The sequence below is a fragment of the Eucyclogobius newberryi genome, unplaced genomic scaffold (assembly GCF_026437365.1).
Source record: "Eucyclogobius newberryi isolate DKJ021-1_F unplaced genomic scaffold, fEucNew1.0.hap1 SCAF_17, whole genome shotgun sequence".
NCBI lineage: Eukaryota > Metazoa > Chordata > Actinopteri > Gobiiformes > Gobiidae > Eucyclogobius > Eucyclogobius newberryi.
Genome location: NW_027315801.1, coordinates 30,504,154 through 30,524,054, shown reverse-complemented (window position 1 = coordinate 30,524,054; position 19,901 = coordinate 30,504,154). Strand labels below are relative to the sequence as shown.

The 19,901-nt window shown below is 40.8% G+C and overlaps 1 protein-coding gene across 2 annotated transcripts in view; it reads right to left on the bottom strand.

The window, feature by feature from the left end:
- lrp1ab (low density lipoprotein receptor-related protein 1Ab) overlaps positions 1 to 19,901 on the bottom strand; it is a 62,433-nt gene that overhangs the window by 28,292 nt on the left and 14,240 nt on the right. For both annotated transcript variants that reach the window (XM_072449929.1, XM_072449928.1), the window contains exons 4-24: positions 11,375 to 11,494; positions 11,031 to 11,159; positions 10,579 to 10,839; positions 7,442 to 7,604; positions 6,960 to 7,182; positions 6,097 to 6,286; positions 5,859 to 6,002; positions 5,335 to 5,571; positions 5,045 to 5,225; positions 4,335 to 4,557; positions 4,059 to 4,248; positions 3,862 to 3,984; positions 3,491 to 3,631; positions 3,074 to 3,199; positions 2,573 to 2,689; positions 2,365 to 2,445; positions 2,131 to 2,298; positions 1,290 to 1,472; positions 1,021 to 1,218; positions 685 to 930; positions 328 to 525 (exon numbers count right to left, since the gene is read on the bottom strand). In XM_072449929.1, the coding sequence (XP_072306030.1) occupies positions 328 to 525; positions 685 to 930; positions 1,021 to 1,218; positions 1,290 to 1,472; positions 2,131 to 2,298; positions 2,365 to 2,445; positions 2,573 to 2,689; positions 3,074 to 3,199; positions 3,491 to 3,631; positions 3,862 to 3,984; positions 4,059 to 4,248; positions 4,335 to 4,557; positions 5,045 to 5,225; positions 5,335 to 5,571; positions 5,859 to 6,002; positions 6,097 to 6,286; positions 6,960 to 7,182; positions 7,442 to 7,604; positions 10,579 to 10,839; positions 11,031 to 11,159; positions 11,375 to 11,494 (3,642 nt within the window). The remainder of the gene's footprint in view (positions 1 to 327; positions 526 to 684; positions 931 to 1,020; positions 1,219 to 1,289; positions 1,473 to 2,130; positions 2,299 to 2,364; positions 2,446 to 2,572; positions 2,690 to 3,073; positions 3,200 to 3,490; positions 3,632 to 3,861; positions 3,985 to 4,058; positions 4,249 to 4,334; positions 4,558 to 5,044; positions 5,226 to 5,334; positions 5,572 to 5,858; positions 6,003 to 6,096; positions 6,287 to 6,959; positions 7,183 to 7,441; positions 7,605 to 10,578; positions 10,840 to 11,030; positions 11,160 to 11,374; positions 11,495 to 19,901) is intronic.

The following is a 19,901-nucleotide window of genomic DNA, read 5'->3' as shown; positions in this document are numbered from 1 at the left end:
CTCTCTCTCTCTCTCTCTCTCTCTCTCTCTCTCTCTCTCTCTCTCTCTCTCTCTCTCTCTCTCTCTCTCTCTCTCTCTCTCTCTCTCTCTCTCTCTCTATATATATACATTAAACTCCACTTCTAACCTTCAAACTATTTATTTTTTTGCATGAAATAGTAATTTAAGCATGAGAAACATTTGACAGAAAATAAATAATAATAAACAATAACAGTCCTGGTTGGAATAAAAAGGTTCTGTAAGTATTGTTACTAAAGCTGTATTACACAAACTGTTACAATTCATTATGCTTAAGTACTGTATGTGATGCACATTTGCTGTTCTCACCTCCATTCTCAGAAAGTTTCCCTCGGTATATCTTGTCCTCGACCACATCAGTCCAGTACAGTGTGCTCTGGTTGAGGTGAAAGTCCAAAGCTATAGTGTTCCTCAGGCCTGGAACCAACACACTGAACTCCCCTTTATGAAGCTCTATCCTTCGGATCTCATGGCGGTTGGAAAAAATTATGAAGGGTTTGAAAGGATCTGAATAATAAAAAAGTTTAACATTTACTTTGTGGTCAAGTAAATTCGATGCACAGTCATTATGCCTTTCCTAACCAAGAGTCACCTTTGATGATTAAGGTGCAAAAACAGACAGAATCAATATATAAGAACTGAATAGCACTGTGTACTTTTCCTCACCTGTGCTTTTGCAGCTTTCCATGTCAGCCTCCAGTTCCCAGCCTTCATAGCAGGAGCATTTGACAGTGGATTTCTCCTGCTCACACTTCTGGCTACACTTAAGATGTTTGGCACAAAAGCTCTGGATCTGGCAGGTCTTATTGTCAGAGCCCAGCTCCATACCCAAAGGGCAAGAACACATGTATCCCTCTCCAGGAATGATTGTACAGTTGTGGCTGCAGCCTCCCTTGTCCACTGCACACAGGTCTTTAGGAAAGAGGGAATTATTGTGTGTGAATTAAGATTTCAAAATGTAATTAACATAGGAAATCAATAAAAAACAACAACAATACACACCACAGAGCTTCTCATCAGAACCATCGGGACAGTCATCTGTGCCATCACAGAGCTTTTCAGCAGGTAGACAGATGGAGTCATTGGTGGCACACATGTGGTGAGATAATTTACACACCAACGCTTCACAGTTGTCCTCATCCGAATTGTCCTCACAGTCACTGTCTCCATCACACACCCAGGCCTTACTGATGCAGCGAGCTGTTCAGAGAGGATAGTTTAGATCATGTCAATTGCATTACGCCTGCAATAACTACAGATAATGTTCCTACCAGAGTCCCTGCAGCTGAACTTTACTGCAGGGTCACACATGTGTGTAACACCATCACAGCTGTTCTCATCGCTCAGATCCATACAGTCTGTGTCTCCGTCACAGCGCCAGCGCATGGGAATGCACAACCCGTCCATCCGACACTGGAATTCATCGACATGGCAGCCACCTGGAGGTCGAGTAGCTATAGAAAAATAAACACAAATTTAAAGTAACATGTTGTAATACTTCCTTTTAAGTACCAGTCAAGTCACACACTAAACCAGAAAAAGAAATATGTAAAATTCTTTGGAAGTAAAGGGGAATAGAAAGTACTTTATTATGACAACCGTAACTACTTCCAGATGGCAGGTCAACAAAGCATACAAACACACACAGGCAGAAAATGCACACACAGCACAGCAGCACAGAGGCTGCTCATTAGACCAACAGGTCCTGCTGAGTCCCAGTCCCTCTGCTTTCTGAGCTCTGACAGCACTTGGCTGGGGTTCTACATGGATCAAACAATAAGTGTCTAATAATATACATGCAAAACGGAAACTATTAAAAACTGAATCTTTGACATTTACATGTCAAAACACAGCTGCACTAACAATCACAACCTTTTCCCACCACAAAATATTTGTAATTATTAGGTCAGGTCTCATCCAACCACAAACTCAATCACTTCCCGAAACAACAAGAGAGAGATTTACTCTAAATTAAAAGGTGAATGGGGCGTGCAGGGACAGGCAGATCCAAGTGAAAGGAGGAAGTTGAGAAGCCAGTAAATACATTTAAAGACCTGCTTACAAAAAGAAACAACACAATGTACGCACACAATAGCGAGTTGTTTTTCTCACCCTGGTTGGTGCAGTTAGCGTGCGTCTCATCACTGTAGTCGCCACAGTCATTGTCTCCGTCACATGTCCAGTACTCGGGGATACAGCGGCCACTGTTACATTTGAACTGGACACTTGAGCAGGAATGGCTGCAGCCTGCCTCATCGCTGTTGTCTCCACAGTCATTGTCTGTACCAAAACATTATATAATGCCCAATTCGTGCAGGAGTATATATTCAATGTCTGAGTTCTCACCATTGTCACAGCGCCAGTTGATGTTTATGCATCGTCCATTTGCACAAGTGAACTGCGTCAACGGGAAACAAGTTGGGTAGGCTACAGAGAAAAAGAAAACATACACATGTATTACTTACAAGTAAGTGTATGTACATCTTAAGTAAACACATCTTAAATAGTCATGTCCTAAATAGTCCTGTGTCCAAAAATAAAATGTGAGGCTTACCACAAGAGTCTGGCTCATCGGAGCGGTCGCCACAGTCATCATCCAGGTCACATGTCCAGGAGATGGGGATGCAGCGGCCACTGGCACACGGATACTGATTGGGTGGGCATGTGCGGGCTGCCAGGAATACATGTAAACCATATTAAAGCACTAAAACCATCTTCTTTCTAATTACTAAACCATGATTCTACATCCAGACCAACATTTCCCAATTACTAACTAAAAAAGGACATCCTCAAAGACCTGGCAAACTACAAACTAGTATTGAATACAATTTTTATTACAGGCAGCACTTAGAAGTGGTGGCTCTATAACAAACTTGATTTATCTTAATCAAGCACAGAGTAATTTATTAGCACTTCATTTTAATTGAGACACATACGGCTCTTAAAAAGTAATAAATGCTGTTAGCAAAGGATGTACACTGCGTTTACATGTTGTTTAGTATATTCTCATATAAAGTGGCGTTGCCAACACACCACTCCTAAATGAATACTCTACCAGAGCAGGTAGTGTTTGACTCATCCTCGTCGTTGCCGCAGTCATTGTCTCCATCACAAAGCCAACGAAGTGGGATACAGCGGTTGTTCTGACATTTAAACCGGTCAGCTGGGCAAGTGTGCTGGTCTGGAAAAATACAGGCAAGACAAAAGACAATGAGCCAATTCTAAAACTAATGCACCATGAACATTATGTGTGACACACCAAATTAGACTTTAAAAATAAGGGCATTAAACCGATTAGTTCCGAAAGCGTTTGATGAGAAGAAAGCATGTCATTGTAATTACTACCACATTAAACTCCATGGAAAGAAACAATCTCGGAAACTACAACTTGGCAGTTCTTTGTGAGCTACATGATTTTTGTGTTTTTCTTTGTGTTGCGGCTGTAGCCATGACAATGACGTGGCAGACTTACGGCAAAGCTCTGGCAACTCGTCACTGTTGTCCAGACAATCGTTGTCCCCGTCACACTTCCAGCGCTCTTGGATACAGCGGTTGTTCTTACAGGCAAACTCACCGGGCTGGCACTGAGGCGGAGGCACATACGAGGGGTTGGCTAAGTTTGGAGGGAAGAAGAAGAAAGAGTTAGGACATTGAATCAGAGGCTATGCAACAAAATGTCTTGGAGCGTTTGTATTTTGTGACATTCTTTGGCAGACTTTATTGAAACCTCTCCCTGCACTTCGCCGTCTCAGATGGAAAGCACTCCCTGGATTACTGTAATAACCTTAAGTCTGGCCGAGAAAAGTATTAGTGAAACCTTCCACTGTTAAAGCAGCTAAGTACCTTTGCAGGTGACATTATCCACATCCAGGATTTGATCGTCTGCACAGGCACAGGACCGGCCAATGGGGATAGCAAGGCATAAGCTGCTGCAACCACCATTGTTAACTCTGCATGCATTGGACCCTGAATGAAAATTAAAGTAATATAGATATCAAATTGACTGGAAATGTTAATAGGAACATTTGTAGAATACGTACCTTGCTGCTGCTGAGCATCATAGACTCTGATCTCAAAAATAGGAGGTCTCTCATTACGAAGTAAAGTCACATTTTTTGTTTCCTGATCCAGTTTGTAGATGCTTCCACCACGATACTCATTCCAGAAGAGGAATTGCTTGTAATGGCACAACCCAAAAGCGTGGTTCAGCTCCTGGCCCTCATACACAACCTGTAACAGTTAAAGGAATTTGTTTTGGTCCATAATGACTTTCCTTAATATTGATCATTATTAAGATGTTCAAGACAATGACAAACCTTTCTTTCTGTTGAGTTCAAGTATACAAGCTCAATGCGGTCATAGTATGCATCCACCCAGTACAAGATGCCCTGGGGAATGTCTAGACTCAAACCGTTCGGCCAAAGCACAGTCTTGCTCGTCAGAAACACTTGGTGATGAGAACCGTCCATCCAAGCTTTCTTGATTTTGCCTCTGTTGCTCTCAGTTGGATCCTCCTCCCAGTCTGTCCAGTACATCCATCTTGAAAATAATAATTTATAATTACAGCAATTATAGGGGAGTGCATAACAACAAAGCCTGACTCACGCCAGATTGATCTGTGTATCACTCCAATTTGAGTTCTACTCAATATCATTCTGGAAAGGCTTTCCCTCAAATAAACATTTTTTAAAACAAAATAGTCTGAGGATCTGCTAAAATAGGCCAAAGACATCTGTCGCCATGTTTAGTCCTTTTGACTTCTATCCAAACTACAAATGGTGTGCTGTGATTGGTCAGCCGCTCAAACAGAACAGCATGAGTCTGACCAGATGTATTCTCAAGAGTTTGTGAAACAAATATCGTAAGGATTTATCTGGCTAGCCAGGTTCATAACAATTCACAAATACGAGAACATGCTTAATTTCAATCGAGTAAAATCTCTCCAAATGTCAGGATGAAGAGGCATTCTGTGCTTTTTGATCTGGTAATAGGACCAATATATATAATTCATTCATTTATTTCTTACCCATGCTGAGGATCCACCACAATTGCTCTGGGATGACTCATTTTCCCCTCAATAAGAGTCTTGCGAGTCTGGGAAGCCTTTTCCAACCTGGCAACGCTAATAGTCTTCTTAGGTCCATCATCTGTCCAATAAAGATTACCTCCCATCCAATCCACCGCAATCCCCTCTACAGTGTGAATACCTGAGATAAAAGAGCAAAGTATTGATGAAAATAGTTTTCTTACAGTTGAAGATTTTAAAAGGTAAATTTTAGTGGTTTGAATCTACAACAACTTTGTGCAAAGCTTTACCTTCCTTCAATATAGTGTCCCTCTCTGTCCCATCTATCTTCTGTCTGCCGATGATGTAGCTTGTAGCATCCGCAAAGTAGATGAATTCACTGGCAGCATGAAAATCCAGAGCTCTGGGGTTCATAAGGTTTTCAATAGGGATCATGTATTCGTCCGGGACCTTGGCGTTCATGTCCATGCCCCTGATGATGCCAGGACGACCCTTGCCATACACCAAGAAGAGCTCGTGGTCTGGTTCTACAGAAGACATAAAAAAAAAAGAATTATTGACAGCTTATAATATTAAAAAATTACTTAGTATACATTGTTGAAGAAATCTGTGATGTTAGAACAGCCGTTACTCTTGTCACGTACCATTACATTAACATATGTTTCAGGAAATATACTTTTTACAGTTGGTGTTATGCCTACTTTCTGCAGAGTGAGAGCTATTGTTTCTTTTTTTTTCCTTTGTATTGATGCATTTTGTATTTGGAATCCAGGAAAAGTCACTTGTCAACGTGCCACCAATAATTAACTCTTACTTTTGCAGGATTTTCCATCACTGCCAAGGCTGAATCCTGATCGACACCGGCAAGTTCTTGTCTTGTGGCTGTTGCTCAACAAACAGATGTCTGAGCAACCTCCGGATTTCCCAAACTGGTCCAAGGCACAAGCATGACTGCGCACTGATCAAGGACAGAGCAAGGAGACGCATTAAATACTAATAAATAAAAGATTAGGGGATGATTTAATTCTTCCGGGCTTCTGAGTGCCTTGTACCTTGAGGCTGGCGTCTCTGATGATAAACATGCAGCGCTGCGCCTCTGTCCACGCGTGTGACCACATGGAAGTCTGTGCGGTTGAAGCGGTTCACTCGAATCACGCTGGTCTTAGGGTTGAGGTTGCCTTCATCAGAGTTTGTTGCATACAAATAGTTCTCGAACACAGTCAGGCCGTAAAGATGCTCGATCTGAAATGTGATTATATGGTCAATAAAAATAAATATATTAACTTTAAACCATTAGGAGTCTAATATTTTTTAGTACCCCATATCCAGCTTTTTATTCCCGTTACATTTTAAATAAATCTAATATGATTAATAATACATATTTTCAGAAACTATTTGCTACAGCATCCTTCAACATAAAGTAATAATTCAAAACAGTGAAGAGAACTTCCAATTTCATATATTTGTCAGTCTGCCCCAGGGCAGCTGAGGTTACAGCATTGGCTTACCTCACCAGGAGTGAAGGGAATGAATAATGTAAGGTAAAGCGCATTCGTTTTAAAATCTGTTAAAAATCTTTTATTTGATAGGGGTCAGTTTTGTGCAGCTTTGCTCCACTGTCAGTGTGATAAATGGATCATGTTAACTCCAACACACACTCCAGCCCGTCGCCAACAGAGCCCGGATTTAATTAAGCTCATTACTCTACAATGAGATAGAAATCATTCTGCTATGGAAAGAGCTGTATGTGTTCAGGCAATATTAGCAAGATAAATCACAGGCTATTTAAGTTACGGTCTGTCTATCGGGGTTACAAAAAGTAAAAGCCTAAATATCTGTTTCAATAATCGCATGAATAAATGTGTGATTACGCATATTCCTCAAACAGATGTGTTTTATTGCAGTGATGGCTCACCAGCAGGCCCTGAATAATGGTGTGCCGGTTCTTTCCTTCATAGTCCACAACTTCAATGTAGTCGAGGTACGCATCAGCCCAGTACACCAGCCGATTCACTAGGTCCAGAGTGATGCCATGAGGGAAGACTATTTTACTGTCTACCAGTTTTGTTCGGTTCTGTCCATCCATATCACAACGCTCAACTCTGGGAGTGGAGCCATAGTCTGTAAAGAATACTTTTCTGAAAGAAAGAAAATGCAGTTTTACTTAGGGCATTTAAAAGCACTGAAAAAGCATTGAAATACAAGAAGTGATTCTCGTTAAAAAGGAAATGTATCTGATTTAGACCAGTCAGTATAAGGAACCAAAAAGACATCCTTGCACTTAAAGAGTCAGACTGACCACTTAGTCAGCAGTCCGTCTGATCATAAGATCCTATTTTCAGCCTTAAGTATCACAGAAGGTCATTTCAGGTCAATTGGAAAGGATGTAGCACAAACCCCATGGCTGGGTCCAAGGCAATGCCTTTGGGATTGTAAAGTTCTTGATCCAGAAGAGTTACACAAGTCTGGCCATTTTGGTTGCAGACAAACACCCGGTCGTCCACATCATCGACAAAGTAGAAGTTTCCAGTCAACCAGTCAATAGCCATCTGCTCAACATCTGAAAACAACAGGAAAAATAAAGAAATGAGTAAAAAAACAAAATTCATAATAGCAATTCTTGCACAAAACATTTAAAAAAATGGCACTTATAACATGACACAATGTAATAACAGTTTTTCACAACAGCATTTCAGCTGTTGGTGGGCCAAGTAAAGACCCTCTTTATAAATACAGTGATGCAGGGGCCATGAGGATGCACTGGATCCTATGCAGAGAGTTGTTTTAACAGCTGCTTCTGTGATTTCTTTCAAAGCAATGGTCTGTATACACACACAGGCTCAGCTCACATACATCCACAATCAAAGTTGCCACAGTGGTCTTTTGAGGTAATCCAAGGAAAAACTTTGATCTTGAGGTACAACAAACTTGGGATTTGGATATTTTGGAAGAAGTGGAAATAATAATGACCAACAGTGACCAAGCAAAGCTACAGTGCCCTGTAAACCTGCAAAGCTGGTCAATATTGCAATTCTTATCATTATTTTAGTCAAATTAGACACGGTATGAATAAGAATAACCACAAATTAAAGTAAATCATATCACCGGAGCTCAGAGGAAACCTATAGTATATTTTCTAAGTTCCAGATTCTAGATTCTAGTTCATCATACTGAACTATGATATTTCTGGTACCTGCTTTTTAACTTAGCCCCTTTCATCTCCATTGGCATAATTTAATCTACAAGACAGAAAGCCCTGTTGTGCAACTCATTCACTCGAATTGTGCAACAGCCAAGTGGAGGAACCCCTTATCCAGAAGGGCCAGCAGCTTGCCGACATCCCCAAGAAGTTTCTGGTAAGTGGAAAGTTTGCTGGGAAAGAGAAAAAAAAAATCCCTCCCCCTTTTCTCCTCCTTACCAAACCACTGCTCTCACCACTGCTCTCATAACCCCACAACTTCCTGTCCCCGACACCTACCCGTTTAAAACAGCCCTCGTGAAACATTACACCAGCTTAGGGGGGGTCTTACTGGCAATGACAAACACACATTTTATTTGAAGTTATTTACACGCAGGACGGTATTTAGTTTGTCTACCAAATGTATCAAATTAAAACTATATAGACATGAAGATATTATTTATTTTAGAAGTAGAGGGGCAGACTTGAGAGGAGGGAGAGGATGGGATGGGTGGACTGTGCTTTCCTTTTATCTTCACATACGCAGACACAGCAGGCCACATCTGGAAGCCTCATATACTTATCTGCCCTGCTCTTTCAGCATCCCAGAAGCTATAAATCACCATGTTTGTGTGAACTCTGCACCAAACCCACCTCCACAGAACCAAAAAAAAATCCATTAAGGCCTGGCTCAGGTCTGTGTGCATCACAGAGAAATACTTATAAATATCCCGCAAAAACACTACTTAACTGGTTATGACGACACATTTATGTGGAATGTCTGGTTAAGATAAGACAACCGTTATTCGTCCCACAATGGGGAAATAGTGTTATCTCAATGCTAACATTTAATTTGACATGAATAGATAGAATATAGAATGTAGTTTACATCATAATTTTGCTTTTTTGTAATTTTACCAGTTCTGATATAGACAAAAGACCTTAGTATATAGTTATTGATATTTTTGACAACCCTATCCATTTTAAAGACAAATTGAAAAAATGACAATGTTCATGGGCATACTAAATAACAAACCTAATAACATTTAGGAAATCCAAACCACTACCAATGGCCCCATCGACAGTGCCATGTCGAGGCCGTGCAAAACGTATTTTGATCACAACATTTTTCACACCTCATGAATACATTTGTGCAGTACATTAAATATGCCTGCCCCACTTATCCAGCTTGAGTTTATGAGTAATACATGACAACTCCATTTATAAAAGGTAATCTGTCACTAAGTAATACAAGCAGGAGTTATGTGGGTCAGTATGCAAATGTGCCTCAGCAGCATGAGTCTCAGTCGGTGTGACTTGACAGGACAGGACTGAAGACGGCCACAGGAATGTAAGTTTTGTTAAAGCTGACATAACCCTCTGCAAGAGGAATGTAAATACCATCTGCATGACCACTTCCAGCAGTGGTACAGCAAATCACTACCATTTGTTTTACTACACAACTGTCTGCTCTCATTTGGTTTCTTTCTCTTAAAGTTGCATACTCATCACACAAAAGAGAATGTTGAGAACACATGAGAATGGCATTCCAAGTTTTGGGTTTTCAGAGATGTTTTCTCTGTTATTCAACTGTTACACAAGTGAATATGAAGACATCAACTTGTTTAATCATCTGTTATGTATTCTTCTATAGAGCTGGCTTCAACACTTGTTTTTCTCATTTGCTGTTCCACGCCGGAGGCAAATTCTCAATCCTCACAAGCAGAAATTCATACACACACAAACACACCTATGCTTTTGTATTCGTTTACAGTTTTATGATTATAAAATAGTTACATGTCAAGACAGCAAGTTAATAAAAATGTCACCTTGTTTTGATTTAAGTCTTGCAAAACTGTTGACTTGCACTCTAGTAAAACCAGATGTAAAGCGCCTTAAAGGAGCTCAATGCGCTTTACGTCGAGAAACCGCTCCCCCTTTCACACACACATTCACACACCAGTGAGCGCAGACACTGGGGGCGAGGCGGGTTGTCCTGCCCAAGGACACAACAACAGTATTAACCTGAGGGAGGGAGCTGCCATCGCACTGCCAACCTGTGGGTCACTGCCCGGTAAACTGGTCAATGGAATTCAATCATATTTAATTATTTACTTAAAACTCGTTCGCTTAGAGTGGCTGGCGACTAAAATAGAGGAGATTAAAAGTACACTAAAATAATTGGATAACTGTTAAACTTCTAAGGGCCAATCATATTTAAATAAGTGGGGAACAGGTACAATTGATTTAAATAAACAGACATTCAGAGGAGTATTACCCAATGATAAACTTGATTAACTTACAATAAAACAACATGCTATAAACACATTTTCTATTGTTTTCTCTGAACACTCACGGTGCAGACTGAGGGTGATGTTTATGGTGTGGATGCCGGTGACCATGGTCAGATTGGGGATGCCGGCGCACTTCAGCTGAGTGGTTGCAGGGGAGTCTCCCACATCTATCCAGCAGACCTTCTCCTCAGCGTAGATAAAATCCATCGCCATTGTCTGCTTTGTCGTAATGAAGGGCAGCCTGGACATGGAGCCTCCCAGAGTTGTGCACCGAATGTCATGGAGGTTTGCGATCAAGAGCATTGGAAGACGATCGACGGGAACTGGAAAGAAAGACGTGGGGTTTTCACAAAATAGAAACCAAAATGACCACATTCTAAAGCCTATATGACTTCATAGGTGTAGTTTAATGACCTATCAATGTAATACTTTTTAACGCTTTAAAGACCACGCACATGAATAGATATCCTCTAAAGTGTCTTTAGCTATTGCAATATGCTCGTTGGTGACTTACCGTTTTTGGCTTTGCAGGAGCGGTTGTCTGGCTGCAGCAGGTAGCCCTCCACACAGCTGCAGGTGTAGGAGCCCTCTGTGTTTGTACATGTCTGAGAGCAGGTCCCGTATACACTGCACTCATTGAAGTCTAACATGGAGACAACAGACAGTTACCAAACCCTTGTGGTATTTTTATTTGAGGCAATGCAGTAATGAATAATAATTGTAATTCATATTAATTATATACAGCAGTGACATTAACTTATATAATTTCTAACATATTATGGTATTTGCAGTTTACTCCATGAGTTTCAAGCTCAAAATACATTTGTTTTGTCCTGAATACGTCGAAAATCCAATCACCTTTACACGTCTTCCCATCATCAGCTACTTCATACCCAGGGGCGCAGTAGCACTTAGGACCATCGTGAGTCACTGCACAGTGATACTGGCACCCATGGGAGGCACAGGCTATAGCATGTTCTAAACAGAAACAGAAAAAGTAATCATTAAGCCCGTGCAACATCTAATGGTTCATATTGATTATATCTTGGACAACTGCTGTGGTCAAATAAAGGTCTCAGAAGTCATAGATTATGCAAAATTCAGTATTGAATTGTTTCAAACACCCCACCCAAATGTTCAACGTTTTAAAACTTAAAATATAGAAGAATAGAAAACAGGCAAAGCATCCAAAATAGACAGTAGTGTATGGAGAAAAGCGAGGCTGATTAAATAATTCTAAAAAAAACTTTAGATGCAAGTAATGAGCAATTTTCAAGCTGGAATTATCAAATGATCACAAGAGTGTGCACAAAGAAGCACATTCAAGAGGAGGACACCACTTAATGACATCGGCTGGTGATACAAACACTTTGAGCTTTTGAGGGGACCTGAATATTACACACACACATTTTACACAAAACTTCAGATACGTTTCCAAAAGGGAGCAAAATTGTAACTGGGATTAATTAAGTTTATGTTGAAGTTAATTAAACACAAACATGGGCCCATTGAGGAATTGGTTTGTTAAGTATGTTTAGAGCAGCTTTCTCAAATGTATCATAGTCATGACGCATCGCAGGAGATAAAATACTACAGCAGGACGTACAAGGGCTGGTGCATGTACTGCGTGACAGATGAGGCTATTTGAATGCACACATGTGGGAGGGAGAGGGCCTTCTCTATCCTGCCCCCAGAGGGAACTCAAGGACACAGGCTTTTGGCAGCAAATGAAAGCAGGGACACTGTGAGCACCCTGCATCTCCATGTCCCAAAAGACTGCATGTATGTCAGACCTAGAGGACAAATGGGACATTGTTGGTGTCATGGCCATGTTGACACCCCCATTATAATCAGAATGAAACTTGAAACTAAAAACCCTTATCTGATATTACGAAACAACTCAGACGATGATACTGTACGTCCAATGTGGGTGGCTTTATATACACTGGTGCGACAGTAGCTCAATGGTTAGAGCACTAGTCCACCAACTCATGTTGTTGTGTCCTAAGACACTTATTCACCTTAATTAGTATGAATGCAGTGTGGGCATGAGTGTTGGTGGTGGTTGGAGGGGCCAATGGCACAGATTGACAGCTTCATTTCCATCAGTCTACACCAGGGCAGCTGTGGCTACAATAGTAGTTTACTACCACCAACAGTGGAGTGAATGAATAACGTTACAGTGAAGCAGGCTTCACAAGCCTGTAAACTTTATAGCATTATTATGATTATTTGTTTTTCATCAAATGAATGCTAGATTTAAACAATGAAAATGTATTAAAATGCATTTTCTTAAGCTTATTTAAGCAGCCATGGGTCATAGGCCAAAAAGACAAATATTTCTACTGACGTAACATTCACGAGAGGCAATTTAGAAGCACAAAACCACCCAACAATTAATGTGGAACAATGAGCTAAAAATGACACATTAACATTGTAAGGGTAGAACAATTATGTTCACTATAACTGCCTAACGCACTGTCAAAACTAAAATTATTTAGCACGAATGAATGACACAGTGTACATACAGCAAGCGATAGTGTGACTGTAAAGAGTGGAGATTGGACCAGTGAAGGGTCCTCATTATACAAAGGCCGTGGCACTCTCTGCTACAATGGTTCTTTTGTTGTGGCCCGAGTGAAAGGAAGAGTCCCCCAGCAAACACCGTGGCCCATATCCAATCCATTTAACACGCCTCAGCGAGAGACCACAGGCAACCGGCACTGGAGTCCACCTCCGTTTAGGCTTGTTTTCCAATAGAGGACTTAACTAATGGTGTGGAATATTGGCCACAAATGCATCCTAATACTAATATAATAGCTACTATATGTACATAGCAGCAAGTACAGTTCATTTCCCAATTTGTTCTGATTTCTATTGTTTATTTTATTCTATCAACAGAAGAAAAATATCAGTTTTCGTGAGATTAATTCATTTTTTTCAAATAATTTAAAAGGTCTAAGGACGGTTTTGAAAAAAATGACACATTAATAACTAAACTTTGGTCTATTAAAAACTAACCATATCAGTATTCAAAATTACAAAGTGCTTTCACTACTTAGCACTCTAGCACTTTCCTAGCAGTTAAACTCCACAGTACCAAAACAGCACCGGACACGAAAACTCAAGAGATGAAAAGGAATTCACAAACACGATCAAGTACCGGCATTTAGTTAAGTATTTCAGAACACACACACAACTGTGTGTCAGGCATTTGACCCCAGGTTAATGCAAAAAGCAAACAAATCCTGGTGTCACTGAGCTGAAGAAGCACGCCTCGAGCAGTGATCTTGTTATGGCACAGATAGAAACCCTTAATTTAACTAATCTACAGCAAGTGGAAGAACAAAGTTTTACCAGGAGACGGCAAAAAGAAACTACCGGTGGTTATGTGCACATTAGAGGAGAGGTTTTTATTGTCTGCAAGATAATACAAGAAATAGTTTTCTCTAACTTCAAAACAACCATTAAACAGGCGGGGCAGACAGAGCAGATTAAACTAAAAAGAGATTTTCTGGGTAATCTTTCAAACTAATTGTACAGATTCATGTTTGTCTAATACTTTAAAGGATACATTCTTTTTCAGGTACTTATTGAAAAACAACTAAAGAAGTTCATAATTTTTAATTTTGTTCATTGTAAACTGTAATTCAAACAGGTCCATTCACCAACTGTTTAAAACTGCAGAAGTGATAAGCTCTTCATAGTGGCGTTATGTCGGTGTAATCCCTCATTCGTCCAGGCGTGTTCCATAGTAGAAAAAGCTTCAGTTGTAGTCATCTGGACTCAGTTTGAAAAAATAGACGTTTCGACTCTCATCCAAGAGTCATTGTCAATAACAGAATTTAGGTCGAGAACTCCGATATTAATACTGTTCTGTGGTAAGACCCGCCCATTGGGAGGAGCCTTCCTGAAGTAGAAAGAGTTGTTTGTTTCAACAGAAACTCCCCTTTGTATCTACCGAGCTAGCCTATTCAGAATCTTAATGGGCTATTAGAAACCTCTTTGTCTTAGTGAGACCCTGGCTCAACCACCCTGAGTACCTGATTAGCATCTGAATGTCCTCTACCTTTCCAGGGGTTCAGAATCCCATTATAAATAACAGGAAGATGAAACCTAAGCCCTCCATTTCTGTTTAAAGAAGGTCTTTCTTTTTTAACAAAAATAGCTTCCTTGACTCCTCTTTCAAACCATCTTTTCTCCCTGCTTAAAACCTTCACCTCACCGTCTTCAAACGAGTGATTAGAGGCTTCAAGATGGAGATGCACGGCGCTCTGAGGTCCTGAACTAGTATTTCTTCTGTGCTGATAAAGCCTCTTGTGTAGAGGCTGTTTCGTCTCACCTATGTAACGTTCTTTACAACTTTCTTCACTGCATTGGATCGAATAAACTACATTGCTCTGTTTTTGAGTCGGCAACTTGTCCTTTGGGTGAACCAGTTTTTGTCTTAAAGTGTTTCCTGGTTTAAAATAAACAGGGACTTCGTGTTGTCTAAAAATTCTCTGCAATTTTTCCGACCGGCCAGACACATAAGGGATAGAGACACCCTTCCTTCTCTGTTCAGTTTCCCTTTTGTTCTGCTTCTTGGTTCTCTTCACTCTGTTGAGAGCCCAAGCGGGGTAACCACAGGCTGAGAGGGCATTTCGGACATGTTTTTCCTCTTTCTTCTTGCCCTCTGAGCTGGTGGGCACACCTTGAGCTCTGTGTTGTAAGGTTCTGATCACCCCCAGCTTGTGCTGTAGTGGGTGGTTGGAGCCAAAGAGCAGATACTGGTCCGTGTGTGTAGGTTTCCTATATACTTCTATTTGGAGTTTCCCGTCCTCTCCTCTGATCGTGGAACAATCAAGAAAGGCCAAGCGATTCTCCTTAGCGTCTTCTCTTGTAAACCTAATATGTGGGTCCACAGCATTGATGTGATCAGAGAAGGTTTCCAGCTCTTGTTTCTTGATTGTTACAATCAAGAATTCTGTTATTGACAATGACTCTTGGATGAGAGTCGAAACGTCTATTTTTTCAAACTGAGTCCAGATGACTACAACTGAAGCTTTTTCTACTATGGAACACGCCTGGACGAATGAGGGATTACACCGACATATTTCCAAGAATTTTGGGCCAAAAACCTTGGATTTAGTTCGGGAACTCGAATCTGTAGCCAGGAAACTAGCAGACAACAGGAACCACTTGAGGTTCAATCTTAGATGCAGACAGAACAACATGATCCCGAAGAGCCTGCAGATCAAATCACCGGTCAGAGGACACAGAGCAGAGAAGATTTGGAGAAGGAGCCTTATGCAGATGCTCAGTGAAAGGATCCAGGAAAACAACGTCAGAATTGATAAATTGAAAGGCAGAACAGGAACTTTACAGGAGAAATTAACCAGCATACTCCCTGAAGAAGCTTTCAAAAGAGTGCTGGATTTTACACAGACAGCACAAGAAGCACAGCACAGGAAGAGCAAAGAACGCCAAATCAAGAAGTTCAACATTCTTTTGAACAAAAAGAATGCAGGTGAGGTCGAGCTAGACATTAGGACTGAGACAGACAAATTAGCGACCAGCAAAAACAATTGGATTAAGAACCTATCAGATCGTGTTCTGACACAGGCAGAAAAGGAGGTGCTCTCTAAAGGGCTCAACTTTTCTGTCACCTCTAAACACATCCCTACAGAGGACTACATCACAGCCACTGAAACTGCAATTAGGAACAACAAAATGACTGAATCGGAGGCTACAGACCTGAGGTTACGTGTCACAGCGACCCTGAAGAGTGCCAAACCACCGCCTTCAAATATCACAGCTGAAGAGAGGAAAGCACTTTCAGCACTGGAAAAAGATCATAGCATCAACATCCTCCCAGCAGACAAGGGACGTTGCACTGTGATTCTCAACGCAGCTGATTACGAAGCCAAAGTCCACACCCTCCTCGAGGACACGACCACATACGAACGCTTGAAAAGAGATCCGACCAGTGGCTACAAGAAGAAAGTGATAGACTGTTTACAAAGGCTGGAAAAAGAGGAAGCGATAGACCGGCCTCTGTATTACAGACTGTATCCTGGTGAAGCCATGCCTTGCATTTATGGCCTTCCAAAAATACACAAAAAGGATGTTCCACTCAGACCCATAGTGTGCAGCACAGATTCCATCACCTACAATGTGGCCAAGCATTTAACAACTATATTGGCTCCGCTTGTGGGGAATTCGGAACATCATGTGGAAAACACGCACAACTTTGTGGATAAAGTGAAACATCTCCAACTGGACCCAGATGACCTCATGGTTTCATATGATGTTGTGTCCCTGTTCACCTGCATCCCGACCTCTGATGCAGTAGCAGCAGTGAGGATCAGACTGCAGGAAGACACCACCCTACAGGAAAGGACCAAACTGACACCTGAACACATATGTAAACTGTTGGACATCTGTCTGAACACCACTTACTTTCAATTCCGGGGACAATTTTACAGACAGATTCATGGCTGTGCCATGGGCTCGCCTGTCTCTCCCATAGTGGCCAACCTGTACATGGAGCACTTTGAGAAGAAGGCACTGTCCTCATTCTCAGGCATAGCCCCAAAACTGTGGCTCCGCTATGTCGATGATACTTTTGTAACAATCAAGAAACAAGAGCTGGAAACCTTCTCTGATCACATCAATGCTGTGGACCCACATATTAGGTTTACAAGAGAAGACGCTAAGGAGAATCGCTTGGCCTTTCTTGATTGTTCCACGATCAGAGGAGAGGACGGGAAACTCCAAATAGAAGTATATAGGAAACCTACACACACGGACCAGTATCTGCTCTTTGGCTCCAACCACCCACTACAGCACAAGCTGGGTGTGATCAGAACCTTACAACACAGAGCTCAAGGTGTGCCCACCAGCTCAGAGGGCAAGAAGAAAGAGGAAAAACATGTCCGAAATGCCCTCTCAGCCTGTGGTTACCCCGCTTGGGCTCTCAACAGAGTGAAGAGAACCAAGAAGCAGAACAAAAGGGAAACTGAACAGAGAAGGAAGGGTGTCTCTATCCCTTATGTGTCTGGCCGGTCGGAAAAATTGCAGAGAATTTTTAGACAACACAAAGTCCCTGTTTATTTTAAACCAGGAAACACTTTAAGACAAAAACTGGTTCACCCAAAGGACAAGTTGCCGACTCAAAAACAGAGCAATGTAGTTTATTCGATCCAATGCAGTGAAGAAAGTTGTAAAGAACGTTACATAGGTGAGACGAAACAGCCTCTACACAAGAGGCTTTATCAGCACAGAAAAAATACTAGTTCAGGACCTCAGAGCGCCGTGCATCTCCATCTTGAAGCCTCTAATCACTCGTTTGAAGACGGTGAGGTGAAGGTTTTAAGCAGGGAGAAAAGATGGTTTGAAAGAGGAGTCAAGGAAGCTATTTTTGTTAAAAAAGAAAGACCTTCTTTAAACAGAAATGGAGGGCTTAGGTTTCATCTTCCTGTTATTTATAATGGGATTCTGAACCCCTGGAAAGGTAGAGGACATTCAGATGCTAATCAGGTACTCAGGGTGGTTGAGCCAGGGTCTCACTAAGACAAAGAGGTTTCTAATAGCCCATTAAGATTCTGAATAGGCTAGCTCGGTAGATACAAGGGGGAGTTTCTGTTGAAACAAACAACTCTTTCTACTTCAGGAAGGCTCCTCCCAATGGGCGGGTCTTACCACAGAACAGTATTAATATCGGAGTTCTCGACCTAAATTCTGTTATTGACAATGACTCTTGGATGAGAGTCGAAACGTCTATTTTTTCAAACTGAGTCCAGATGACTACAACTGAAGCTTTTTCTACTATCTTCATAGTGGCATTTATTGACTATGTGACATTTTATAACCCCGCAAGTAATATTTTCAAATAATCCCAACTAAGTATAGGGATGTGGGTGGGGATAGGGGGTAAGTGAAAACAAGTCTTTTCTGAGCACTAAAGCCTCAATTACAGGACAATACAGGATTACTCAAACATGCAGGAATCATCCAAAACAAAATCAACTTCTTTACATTAACTAGTTTACTCAACAAGATAATAAATATTGTAATAATTGCCATTGATAAAAAACATAAGCAGGTATAGGACAATTTTCTATGAAAATGTAAAAGGTAAATATAAAACTAAATATTTTTTTAAAATCTGAAAAAATCTCATAATTTCCCTTCCACACCTTTGAAGGAACTCACAATAAAACAAGAGATGACACAAAAACAATTTGAATACACACTATTGTGTTTAAGATGAAGGAAAAAAAAATGATGTGAAAAGTAGACCTTATTATTATAATTTAAAGATCTGGAGGGAATTTCTACAGGGTGTCAATGTGTTAATTATGAAAATAAATACATTATTTTGGGTCCTGTAAATCATATGGATAAAATATATGAATTATTCTTAACTTTAATCATCTATTGAGCGCAATAACATGTGTTATAAGCCAAGTAGCCCCTATATCAATGAGGCATTGGGACATTCCTGGCTTTGTGCTGTTGCCGTCATCAGACAAGTTTTCACATGTCCATGACTGCAGCCTGGAGCAGACAGTCCTTTTCCCACCAATTTCAATCAACTGACATCCTTATAATAATGGCTACCTCCTCACTTCCTGTTGCTATTTCAACCACAGACTTTCTGTAACTCATTGTTGGCAATGTATTTTAAAAAGCCTTCCCTGTTTGAGGTCAAGCTTGGTTTATTACACAACCGTCACATTCAGATAAAACAGTGATGATAGGAAACCATAAATACGACTTGTGGGAAATGGAGAGAATATTAGTCATCTGATTAAAGCAGGAATAATATACGGGTATAGGGCAAAGTAACTATTGAGTATATAGTGGCAGGCAGCTTGTATTTGCCTATTGCATAGTTAAAGAGGGCAAAGTAACCGAAAGCAAACACAGGCGGGTCGACAGCTTGAGTAATGAACACACAGGAAATTTAGTCGACCCAAACAGTGGCAAAATGCAACACAAATGATTACACAAATTATACAATTTTCCAAATGCAAAAGTACATACAATGAAAATAAAAAGTCCCTGTTACAGTTTGGGAATGACTGTAAAAAGCCTGGCAATAATTAAACAAGTCTGCTCTTGCAGGACAAACAAAAGCAGTCAATAAACTAATTTAGCTCAAGATTTATGAAGAGGTGCTTTAGGAGGTCTCAGTAGTCATGACTGATTCTCATTCCACAGTTAGAAGTAGATGAAAAACAATGCAGCTCACTGCATGTAGAGACGATGGCATTGGGGCAATACAATAATCAGGGGACCTTTGAGACCTTTGGGAAAGCTTCAGCGGTGACCCCATTTCTATTCCCTATCAATCAGTCACTTCTGAAAGAGACTTTGCAATACTATGGAAACGCATACA